The sequence below is a fragment of the Acomys russatus genome, chromosome 4 (assembly GCF_903995435.1).
Source record: "Acomys russatus chromosome 4, mAcoRus1.1, whole genome shotgun sequence".
NCBI classification, from domain to species: domain Eukaryota; kingdom Metazoa; phylum Chordata; class Mammalia; order Rodentia; family Muridae; genus Acomys; species Acomys russatus.
Genome location: NC_067140.1, coordinates 75,477,648 through 75,490,645, shown reverse-complemented (window position 1 = coordinate 75,490,645; position 12,998 = coordinate 75,477,648). Strand labels below are relative to the sequence as shown.

General features: G+C 39.7%; 1 protein-coding gene across 12 annotated transcripts in view; it reads left to right on the top strand.

Annotated features, from left to right (window-relative positions):
- The window catches only part of Tasp1 (taspase 1), a 234,226-nt gene that overhangs the window by 60,938 nt on the left and 160,290 nt on the right, over positions 1-12,998 (top strand). For all 12 annotated transcript variants that reach the window (XR_007830524.1, XM_051144739.1, XM_051144735.1 and 9 more), the window contains one exon: positions 1,598-1,682. Coding sequence is in view for 11 of the 12 variants with exons in the window: in XM_051144739.1 (XP_051000696.1) it covers positions 1,598-1,682 (85 nt within the window). In the remaining variant the exon portion in view is untranslated. The remainder of the gene's footprint in view (positions 1-1,597; positions 1,683-12,998) is intronic.

Genomic DNA, 12,998 nt, shown 5'->3' with positions numbered 1-12,998 from the left:
ATCTAGCTCCCTTCTGGCATATAGTCAGAGAATTCCACACCCTATACCACAGAGTTACTCTCACTCTCATCTTTATTGCTGCTCTATTCACTATGGCGAAGAATTGGAATTAACCTAGTTGTTTTATAAGAAATATTACTCAGCTTTAAAGAAAAATGTGGTTAAAAATTGCAGAAAAATGGATGGACTTAGAATGTATAGTATTAAATGAAGTCACACTATCTCAGAAAAAAATGTACTCCTTCATACATGGAATCTAGCCAATAATAGGTGTGTGTGTGTGTGTGTGTGTGTGTGTGTGTGTGTGTGTGTGTGTGTAAACAAATGGTGGAGGAGGGTATAGTATAACATGAAGAAAGGCAAACAAGAAAGGCTAAATATAAGAGGTAAGGAAGGATTAAATGCAGGTAATTGACATGAGTTACAAAGGAAGTTGTAAAGTTGTTTTGTTCTAGTTCTAATTCTGTCATGACTCTTGTTAAGTTCTGTGAGGCAAAGTTTTACTTAAGAGCCGGGAACTTACTATGTATCCTAGGCTATCCTGAAGCAGCGGCAATCCTTCTGTCTCAGTATTCCCAGGGATAGGAGTACAGGTGTGGTGACGTTTTTCCACCCTTTGTGTTCAGTGTCTCGTGTTTGGGCTCCTTTCCCATCAGAAAAGGACCCTGGCTGTGTTTCTGCTCACACTGTGAAGTTGGGCCTGAATATATGTTAAAGTATCCTATATTACCACTGTGTTCAAAAAATTGTAATGCTTGCTTTTTAGTCTCAGGTCAGAATTTCCCTAGAGCCATGGTTCTCAACCTTCCTAATCCTGTGGCCCTTTATTACAGTTAGTCCCTCATGGTGTGGTGCCCTCAATCATAAAGTTATTCTCATTGCTATCTCACAACTGTGATTTTGCTACTACTGTGAATCAAACTGTAAATATCTGCCATGCAGATGGTCTTAGACAACCCTGTGGAAGGGTCTTTCGACTTCTAAATGGGTAGCCGCCCTCAGGTTGAGAACTTTCTCTCCTGTCTTCTCTAGCCTCACCAGAAGAAGTCTTACTTTAACCGATATGCCAAGGCTGGTTGATATCCATGGGAGGCCTCCCTTTTCTGAAAAGAAAGGGATGAGGAGTATGAGGAAGAACTGGGAGGAAAAGAGGGAGAGAAACTGGTCAGGATGTAAGAGGCTGGAGAGATGACTTAGTGCTTAAGCGCACTGGCACTCTTCCAGCAACCACATGGTGGTTCACAACCATCTATAATGTGATCTTATGCCCTCTTCTGGCATGCAGGTGTATATGCAGATAGAGAATTCATAATCAGTCAATCAATCAATCAATCTTTAAAAAGGATGTAAAGCAAGCAAGCAAACAAATAAATGAATAAATAAAATTATTATCCAACTTAAAAATAAAGGGAGAGCCACTCCACTAGAGTGTCTTTTACATTTTTATTGTGTTCTTGTTCAGTTTCTGTTAGTGCTCTTGGCATATGTGTAGAAGAATTTCCATGTATTTTAAAGTTATTATTGAAACAGGCACAAAATGAAGTAGATAAATATGAAGACATTTCTGATTTCTTTTTATGCCAATTTTATTTTGTAGGAATCAAGAATCCAGTCTCAGTTGCAAACAGACTCTTACGTGAAGGGCAGAAGGGCAAGCTCTCTGCAGGCAGAATTCCTCCCTGGTAATCACTTTGTTTCTTTTGACTTCTGTCTCGGGTTGTTAGCGTTTGAAGTCTGCTTTAGTCACAGAGGACGGATCCTGTTGGTTCCCTGCCAGCAGTAACATGGTTTAGACTAAGGTATATTTTGTTCTGTAATGGTGGAACACTGGCTCGGTGATAAGCTCCAGATGAAATAGAGCCTCGTGGATCAAAGGAGGTCAGAGTTAATTTCTGGATTTGTGCGTCATTAATTCTCAAGAGGAATTTTAGTCACAGAGTAATCAGTTAGGATTATTTTGTTGTGAGACTCAAAACCTATCATAGATACGGGGACCTAGTTTCTAAAGCAATTAGGTTTTGTCTTTTTGGTCAGAGCTGAGGATGGAACCCAGGGCTTTGTGCCTGCTAGGCAACTGCTAAAGTAATTAGTTTTGGGATGTTCTTAGAAAAAAAATCATTGAGTATTGTCAACGATCATGAGTCAACTATTATTATATCTTACTGAGAAGAGATAAAAAGGTTTAAAAGGTCATTAACAGACTTACAAGTTAGTTTAAGGGAATTCAGTCTGTGCTCGTGGGAAAAAGATAAATAAAGTAGCTTGTACTGGGGCTGTGGGCTATCTTATGGAAGAGCAATAAGGCTGTCACATTATTCAGAAAAGTGCAGAACAAATTTAAAGGTTAAAAAGTGGGTTTGAGCAGCTGGGTGTGGTGGTGCGTGCCTTTAATCTCAGCACTCAGGAGGCAGAGGCAGGAGGATCTCTGTAAGTTTGAGACCAGCCTGGTCTACCAAGCGAGTCCAGGACAGCCAAGATTACACAGAGAAACTGTCTCAAAAAACAAAACAGAAAACTAAAGCAAAACAAAAAGCAGCTTCGAAAGATGCAGGCTCAGAGGTTAGGAGCACTTATGGGACCATGGTTTAGTACCCAGATGGTGTTTTACACCTGTATACAACTCAAGTTCCAAGGGACCTGATGCCCTCGTCTGACTCTGTGCATACCAGGTACATGAATGGTATGTATACATGCAGGCGAAACACTCAAACACATAAAATAAAAATCAATCATATAAAGAGTACAGTATAACATTTTCTTTGCAGAGTATAAAGCTGTAAACAGCCTAAATGACTCAGTGGATAAAAAAATTGCGTTCTAGTCTTATTACTAAGTTCAGAGAAGGAGGAGGCACTGATGATAATTTACTCCACAACACAGTATCTTCTCACAGATGTTACACAAAGTTCCAACTCTCACAAATGTCAATGTTCAGAAGTTGAGGCCCACGGTTGTAGCCTGCTTAGGTTTGATGTGGTCTTTCTCCTTGCCTTGCAGACAGTTAGTTGCTGCCTTGTGCTGTCCTCACATTGGAAGTATATGGAGAGGGAGGGGGAGAGGAAGCTACAAAGGAACAAATGGGGAGGAGGGAAGAGAGAAGGATAGAGGAAGAGAGGGAGAAGAGGGGAGAGGAAGAGAGAAGGGGACTAGGAGAGCGAGAGGGGAAGGGGGGAGGGAGAGAACAGTGGAAGGTGTTGGCCGAGAATGTCATTTCTTCTGTAAGTGCAGTAATGCTTGTCACGGGAACCCTACCTTTATGCTGATCAACCTCAGTGCATAGCAGGACATCTTTACATTGGACAAGTTTTAAAAGAAGAAGCTTAACTTAGATTTTCTTTTCTTTTTTGATATGTTGTGACAGGATCTCACTATGTAGGTCTCACTGGCCTGGACCTTGATTTATGGATCAGGCTGGCCTTGAACTCACAGAACTTTGCCTGCCTCTGCCTCCTGAGTGCTAAGATAAGATGTGCACCACCATGCCCAGCTATAGTTTCTAAAACAAACACTCCCCGCCAAACCTATAAATATACCACCTAAGTTAGGAAATAATAATCACCAAAATATTTGAGGCTATCTAGACTGAAGTTTTCTTTATTCATGCTTCTTTAAGATAGTGTCTTGTCATATAGCCTAGACTGGTCTTGAACTTGTGATCCTCAGCCTGCTCATTGTTGGGAATACTGGTGTTAAACCATCATGCTCAGATAACCTAAGTATTTTAGTGGATCCTTACCTTTCACACTGTCCCGTATCCCCACATTCCATATGGAGTACCTTTGCCCAGTAACAATTGTCCTGAATTGAAGGTTTTCTTATATTTATTTAGTCTTTTATGCTATTTGGATTTTCCATTTATATATAAATATATATCCATATATATATTATTATTATTTTTAGTTTTCAGTTTTTCGAGGCAGGGTTTCTCTGTGTACCTTTGGCTGTCCTGGATTCGCTTTGTAGACCAGGCTGGCCTTGAACTCACAGTGATCCGCCTGTCTCTGCCTCCCAAGTGCTGGGATTAAAGACATGCGCCGCCATGCCCGGCCTTATAGTTGTATTTTTTAAGGCTACATAAAAATGTGCATTGTGTTAATTATTTTTTTATTTATGCAAGAGACACCATGACCAAGCAGTTTGTAGAAGAAAGAGTTTAACTGGGCTTATTGTTGAGAGGCGTAGAGTCCTCGGTGATAGAACACAGGCACTGCAGCAGAAGCTGGGAGCTCACAACCACAAGTAGGAAAGCAGAGAGAGCTAACTGGAAGGGGTGTGAGCTTTTTCAAACCTTAAAGCTTGTCCTCAGTGACATACTTCCCCCAGCCAGTGTGCACATCCATGTCCTCTGTATCAGCCACACACTGGGCACCACGCATCCAGAGGCTTTTGAGGAACTTCTCATTCTAACTACCGTGTGTAATTGCACCAGACACTTTGGAATGATTACATAATGCACTGTGATTGGCTCATAAGGAAGAGGAGGAAAGAAGAAACAGGGCAGGGGGGTTGTTGGAATTACTTCCTGTGCTGTTGGAATCCTTTTCAGAAAGCCCTTGTCTGTTCCTACACCTTGGAACTTTTTCCTCATGTGCTCTAGAAGTTTCTAAGTTTCAGGTCCTACTTAAGATCTTTGATTCATTTTAAATCGACTGTTGTCATGTGAGATAGACAGATTTTATTTTGTTCTACTTATGAAAATAGGAGTTTTCCAACACTCTTTGTTGAAGAAGTTCTTTCTTTCTTTTCTTTCTTTCTTTTCTTTCTTTCTTTCTTTCTTTCTTTCTTTCTTTCTTTCTTTCTTTCTTTCTTTGAGTTGAGTGATTTCCCCCCCTCCCCTTCTTTCTAGGTTTTATTTTTCTGCTCTGGTACTGGATTGCAGACATTGTGAACTTTACATTTTTGTGCATTGAATGTTTTCATATTTTAATAGGCACTCTAAAATTTTATTTCCGGTTGTAGCTAAGTTATTTAAAAAGTGTGATTCTTTTCAGGCCCCACATTAGATTTTGTTTCATAAGTCCAGGGAATGCATTTAATATTGAGGTAATTTCACCTTGTTATAAGTCAAAACTATATCAGTTTAAGGGCAGAGAGTGAGTGTATACAATAGGCTTTTCCTAAGATGTCTTAGCTAAAATGCCCATTATATCTCTATAACTCACAGTGGAAGTCAGGAGTTTTTTAATACCAAAGATTTGTTGCTTAAGTTTTTTTTTTTTTTTTTTTTTTTTTTTTTTTTTTTGACAGGGACTCACACTGTAACCTATGCTGGCCTGTGACTCACTATGTAGCCCAGGCAGACTTCATTCTCATGGCAGTCCCTCTACCTCATCTCTTCAGCTACTCAACTACTGGGATTATGGGTGTGTGGGACCATGCCCAACATTGGTTATGTTGAGTTTTTGGAGAGGGTTTAAGAATAATCAATTTTTGTCTCGATGCCATGGTACTTACTTAGAGTTCCATCACTTGGGAGGCTAAGTCAGGAGAACTGTGAATTGAGGCCAGCCTGGGGTACATTTTGGGATACAAATACAAGATGCTTGTAGTTGAAATAATATTATATCTTGGATTTCCTTCAAAATAATTGTGGAAGTGCTGTACATGAGTAAAATTAACAATATGTTCCCAATTACTAAAGCAAGCAGTGATGATCTGTTAATTTCATTGACTATTGTAACGAAATGTAGTTATTCTTCACCAGGATAGCTTAGAAATAATATTGTATTTCTCACAATCCTAAATCTGAGGAGTCTAACAAAGAATTTAGCAGCTGTTGTGTCTAGTCGGGGCTGAGTTCTTTCCATGTAGTGAAGGATAAGGCAGTCCACTGGATTCTCCCCCCCCCCACTCCCCCTCAAGACAGGGTTTCTCTGTGTAGCCTTGGCTGTTCTGGACTTGCTTTGTAGACCAGGCTGGCCTCGAACTCACAGCGATTGCCTGCCTCTGCCTCTTGAGTGCTGGGATTAAAGGTCTGTGCCACCATACCGGGCTTGGATTCTTAATCAAACTAAGTAGAAAGCTCTTTGGCCTTGGGAGCCAATCACCTTCATAGACCATACCTCCTAACGTTATCCTAAACTGTTTAGAATCGGGTTTCAGAATATGAATTTTGCTAGATTGGACGACATAAACTTTCAAATCAAATTGGTCATGTATTTTTGAAAAATTTTGTGATTAAAAAAAATTTAAGCATGCTCAGCAGATATTTCAGTGGGGAAAGAGTCACAGCACCCAAGTAAGAGGTCTGTGTGGGTGTGCATGCCTGTAATCTCTATGGAGGAGGGGCATAGAAGCAGGTGAGTCCCTGGCTGGCTAACCTGCCGGTGTTTCTGAAGTGGTTGAGCTGGAGGTTCACTGAGAGACCTTGACTCAAAAGAAGGTAGAAAATGACAGAGGAAGATACCTGGAATTGACTTCTCTTCGTGTCTGTGCATAGGTGCAGGACACACACACACACATCACATATCAGTACATTTCACACACGCCCCCAACATGCTCTACATTATACCCACACCACGTCACACATATCACACATATCACACATATTAGATACACATTGTACACACCACACCCATCAAACACTCACTTGTATGTCACACACATTACATACACGCCACCCACATCATATCTACACATTTGCATGCACATTACACACACCACACATATATTATACACCAAAACCACACATGTATTTTACACATTACACATACCACACACACATTACACGCATCACATACCCACTGTCCACACCACACATATCACAGACACACCACAGACATTGTATACACACTGCACACACCTCAGACCTTATACATTACACATACGCACCTTACACCACCCCCACAAATTCAGCATTTTGTTAGTTTAGTGTCTGTTCCTAGCACAGTGATCTCTTGAGCTTTATGTTTGCGAGCTTTAAGTAGTTAATAGCCTAATTTGTCTTTAGTTATATGTATTTATGATGTACAATGAAATGATAGAAGTCGTTTTTAAATTTAGTGCGTATTATTTTCTCCTATACCTTTTTTATTGATTGAGAATTTTGTATATGCATATAAGGTGCTTTGTTCTATTCTACTGTCCAGTTTCTCCTCTTCAACCCTTCCTCCCATTTCCTCCCAATCTCATGTGTTTTCTTCTTTCTTTTTTTAAACTCATGGAGTCCACTTAGTGCTTGGGTATACTATGATCACCTACTAGAACATAGACAGCCTCTCAGAGACTATAACCCTTTACAGAACTGACTTTTTCTTTCCAGTAGCTGTCAGTCGCCAATACCTTCTCATCCAGGGGTGGGACTTCCTGATCACCTCCCTGCTTGATGCTCGAAGTTTCTCTAGCTTGATGTTGTGAAGATCCTATGCCTGCTGTCACAGTTGCTGTCAATTCATATGTGCAGCTGTTCTTTTGTCTCCAGAAAACACAGTTTAACTCTAGTCATCAACCACACCTGGCTCCTTATATTCCTTCTAATCCCTCTTCTGAGATGAACCCTGGGCCTTGAAAGAAAGGGGTACGATGTAGATGGTGCATTTAGGGCTGAACTCCTTGCTGTCTTATAGTATCTGCATTGTGACCAGTTGTCGGTTATTCTGTTAATCACCCCATCTCACCATCAACAGCAGAAACGAGCTTGCCTGATGAGGATTGCAAGGCATTCTTGCCTATGGGTGTAGTGAAGTTTTTCGGTATTGGCTTGATATTATATTCATCTAGCAGAATAATAGTAGTGGGTTCTCTCTTAGGTTCTATGATGAACGCAGCCTCAGGTTCTCAGCCTTGGTAACGGTGCTGACTTGTGCTTTACAAAAATTTTAAGGCTGGTTGTTTGTGAATTGACTGGAGTGAGTGGGTGCTGGTTGTGTGTGGGGGTGCACACAGAGCAAGGCAAGCATAGAAATGGTATCAGTGAGGTCAGTGCAACTCTAGGAAAGTTGAGGTTTAGAGGAAGGATACTAGTGGGCCTCTCTTACGGAAGGAGTGTTAATGGGTTTTCTGATGGGGTTGCATGAATCGTCTTTAAAGTTCTCTCTGGGGATTCAGAGCAAATCTCAAAGGAAATTTAAGTTGGTACTTACTATTCTGGAAAGTGATCTTTTTTCTTTCCACATGACACTATATATGTATATATGTAACATACACATACATACATACATGCATGCATATTTTGCAAAAAATTACATTGAATTGTTATTAAAAGTATTTATATGACATTTCATGTGATGGTAAACTCCTAGATAATATTTGATGATAAGCAAATGCTGCTTATTTAATATGCTTTATAGTATCTATAAATGACTTCTAAACGTGAATATTTAAAAATTTCTAAAATATTAAGAATTACATAGATTATATCAATGTTTGAGACAAGGTCTTATGTATTACAGGCTGGCCTTAACTCACTATTGTGGCTTAGGAGCTCAAACTCAGAACTTCATGCATATGAGGAATACTAGTTAGGGTTACTATTGCTGTGAAGAAACACGGTGACCAAAAGCATCATGGAAGGAAGTATATTTTATTTCTCCCTCTCAGTGAGATTCACACATCCTCCCTTGGGGTCTTTTTTTTACTTAGTTTCTTTGGATCTATGGATTGTAGCATGACTATCCTGTACTTTATGGCTGAAATCTACTTATAAGTGAGTACATACAATGTTTGTGTTTCTGAGTCTGGGTTACCTCACTTTGGATGATCTTTTCTAGTGTCATTCGTTTGCCTGGAAGTTTCTTGATGTCCTTGGTTTTAATAGCTGGGTACTAGTCCATTATGTAAATGTAGCACATTTTTTTTATCTATCCATTTTTTTGGTTGAGGGATATCTAGGTTGTTTCCTTCCTGTTTATGATTATTACAGGTAAAGCTGCTATGAACATAGTTGAGTAAATGTCCTTGTGGTGTGGTGGAGTATCTTTTGCATATATGTCCAGGAGTGATATAGCTGGGTCTTGAGATAGAACTATTCCCAGTTTTCTTAGAGAAACCACCAGATTGATTTCTACAGTGGTTGTATAAGTTTGCACTCCATCAGCAATGGAGGAGTGTTTCCGTTACTCCACATCTTCACCAGCATGTGCTGTCACTTGAGTTTTTGGTCTCAACATCATTTTTATTTACATTTCCCTGATGACTAAAGATGTTGAACATTTCTTTCAGTGCCCCTTGGCCATTAGAGATTCCTTTATTGAGAATTCTCTGTTTAGATCTGCACCCAGGTTTTTAATTGGGTTATGGTCTGTTGATATTTAATTTCTTGAGTTTAAAAAAAAATATATTTTGATATTAGCCCTCTGTGGGATGTAGGGTTTGTTGGTAAAGATCTTTTTCTATTCTTGAGTATTTTTGCAGCCATGTTCATCAATGAAGCTGGTCTGAAATTTTCTTTCTTTGTTGAGTCTTTGTGTAGGTTAGGTATCAGGGTGATTGTGGCCTCATAGAATGAGTTTTGCAATGTTCCTTCTGTTTTTATTTTGTGGAATTCTTTGAGGAGTATTGATATTAGCTCTTCTTTGAAAATCTGGTAGAATTCTGCCCAGAAACCATTTGGCCCCAGGCTAGCTTTGATTGGGAGGCTTGTATTGGCTACTTCTATTTCCTTAGGGGTTATACGTCTATTTAAATTATTTACCTGATCTTGACTTAACATTGGTAAGAGGTAGCTATCAAGAAAATCATCCATTTCATCTAGATTTTCTAATTTTGTGGAGTACAGGTTTTTGAAGTAAGACCTAATGATTCTTTGAATTTCCTCAGTATCTGTTATGGCTCCCCTTTCATTTTTGATTTTGTTAGTTTGGATGTTCTCCCTCTGCCTTTTAGTTAGCTTGGCTAAGGGTTTGTCTACCTTGTTGATTTTCTTAACAAACCAGCTCTTGGTTTTGTTGATTCCTTGTATTGATCTCTTTGTTTCTAATTTGTTGATTTCAGCTGTGAGTTTGACTATTTCTTGCCATCTACTCCTCTTGGAGGTGTTTGATTCTTTTTGTTCTAGAGCTTTCAGGTGTTCTGCTAAGTTGCTAGTATGAAATTTCTTCAATGTCTTTATGAAGGCTCACAGTGCTGTGAACTTTCTTCTTTGCACTGCTCTCATTGTGTCCTATAGTTTGAGTATATTGTACCTACATTTTTATTGAATTCTAGAAAGTCTTTTAATTCCTATTCTTTACTTCTTTCCTGACCCCCTGGCCATTGGGTAGAAAGTTTTTTCAGTTTCCATGAGTTTGTAGGCTTTCTGTTGTTTCTGTTGTTGTTATTGAAGTCCAGTTTTAATCCATGGTGGTCTTATATGATGCAAGGGGGTATTTCAGGTTTCTTGTATTTGTTGAGGCTTGCTTTATGAACAGAGTATGTGGTCAATTTTGGAGAAGGTTCTGTGGGTGTTGAAAAGAAGGTATATTCTTTCGTGTTTGGATACAGTGTTCTGTAGATAACTGGTATGTCTCTGTCATTCATAGCACCTGCTGGTTTCATTACTTCTCTGTTGGCTCTGCTTCTTAACAATTAAACTTTATTATACAACCCAACTAGCTTACACAAGAAGGAAAAAAGGTTAAAGGGACAAAAGAGTGAACCTTCCGGTATCCGTTCCCTGGGACGGGTCCTTAGGTGTCTCTCTGGCCTGTGTGCTGGTCCAGCTGGTCCGCTGCTCCCCATGCTCTCCCACCCAGGCTGAACTTGTTGTTCTCTCCTCCCCAACTGCCTGAGTCAAGTGGGAAGGGCCCTCTCCTTCTCCCAGTGAGGGGTGAGGGTCAATTAGAAAGACAATAGTCCAGGTGGGGTTCCCAGGTCTGCTTCCTGAATTCCAGACCCAGGATGGCTCCACTCAGTCTGTCACAAGGTATTCATGGGGTGCCCCAAGGGTAAAGCCCGCCAAGACTGCTCCACCTGTGACAAGGCTTAATCTTTCCCACACTTCTCTGTTTAGTTTCTGTCCTGATTACCTGTCTCTTGGTGAGAGTGGGGTGTTGTAGTCTCCCACTGTTAATGTGCTGGGAGAGTGGGGTATTGAAGTGTCCACTATTAATGTGTGGGATTCTATGTGTGATTTAAGCTTTAGTAATTTTCTGGGGGCATAGATATTCAGACTTGAGATGTCATTTTGGTGAATTTTTCCTTTTAGTATGAAGTATCCTTTCTCATGTCTTGATTAATTTTGGCTGAAAGTCTATTTTATTACATATTAGAATGGCTACTCCTGCTTGCTTATTGGGTCCATTTGCTTGGAAAACCCTTTTCTCGTCTTTTACTCTGAGGCAGTGTGCATCTTTGTCACAGAGGTATGTTTCTTGAATGCAACAGAATGATGGCTCTTGTTGTATCCATTCTGTTAGCCCATGACTTTTTATTGGGGAATTGAGTCCATTGATATTGAGAGCTATTAATGAACAATAATTGTTAATTCCTGTTATTTTGATCGGGGGTGGGGGAGAGAGAAAAGAAGAGAAGAGAAGGGAAGAGGAGAGGAAGGAGGGAGGGGAAGGGAGGAGGGAGAGGAGAGATAAGAGTGTGTATGTTTGTTCCTTCTTTGCCTTTGCATGGGATTTATTTCCTGTTTTTCTTGGGTGTAGTTGGCCTCCTTGGGTTGCAGTTTTCCTCCTACTGTCTTCTGTAGACAGCTGAATTGATAGATAGACATTGCTTAAATTTGGTTTTGTTATGAAATAAACTTGTTTTCTCCATCTATGGTGAAAGTTTTTCTGGGTCTGCACTACATCTGTGGTCTCTTAAGGGTCTGTAAAATACCTGTTCAGGCTTTTCTGGCTTTTAGTGTCTCTCTTATTGTGATAGGTCTGCCTTTATATGTTACTTGTCCCCTTTCCCTTGCAGCTTTTAATATTCTTTCTTTGTTCTGTACATTTAGTGTTTTGTTTAATGTGTGGCAGGAGGAATTTCCTTTTTGGTCCAATCTATTTGGGTTTCTATAAGCTTCTTATACATTTATAGACATTTCTTTCTTTAGGTTTAAGGAAGTTTTCTTCCATGATTTTGTTGAAAAAAATTTTTTTTGGGTCTTGAAGCTGGTAATCTTTTCTTTCCCTAATTCTTATTATCCTTAAGTTTTGTCTTTTCATGGTGTCTTTGATTTCTTGGATGTTTTGTGTCTGGACTTCCTTTTTAAATATTTATTTATTATGTATACTTTTTTAGATTTAACATTGTTTTTTATCGTTGCATCAAATTCTCCCATTGTATCTTCTATACCTGAGATTCTTTCCTTCATCTCTTGTATCTGTTGGGAACGATTACGTTTATAGTTCCTTTTCTCTTCTGTATGTTTTTTATCTCCAGGATTCCCTGAGAGAGAGAGAGAGAGAGAGAGAGAGAGAGAGAGAGAGAGAGAGAGAGAGAGAGAGAGATTTTTTCAGATCTTGAATGATTTTATTAATTTTCTTCCTTAAATTTCCCTGTATTTATTTAAGGAATTTATTCATTTCCTCTTTAAAGGCCTCTATCATCTTTATAAGATTGGGTTTAAGCTCATTTTCTTGTGCTTTGGCTGTGTTAGGACATCCAGGGCTTGCTGTAGTAGGACAGCTGGGCTCTGGTGGTGCTGTATTGTACTGGCTCTTGGTTGTATTCTTGCGCTGGCCTTTAACCATCTGGTTATCCCTGCTGCTGGGTGGTCACCTGGGTATTCCTGATGCCTGCAGTTCTCTTTGGGATGGCAGGCAGAGGAGTGTCTGGGATGGTGAAGCTTAGGGGACAGAGCTCAGCTTACCAATGCTGGCTCTGCCTCAAAGGGACCTGGCAGTGCTTACATGTTGCTTTTCGATAGTTATCTGCACATGGAAACGCTGTTTTTTTTTTTTTTTTTTTTAAACTGTTCTTAATAATAACTGAATATAAAGACTTGAATAAGCATTTCTCTTGAGGTTTATCAAGATAAAGTAATATCTCTTGGAACAGAGGTGGATGTGAGCCTCTGGACACGGATGCTGGGAAGTGAGTGTGAGCTTTTTGAAAGAGCTTTGCATATACTTGTTACCACTGATCTG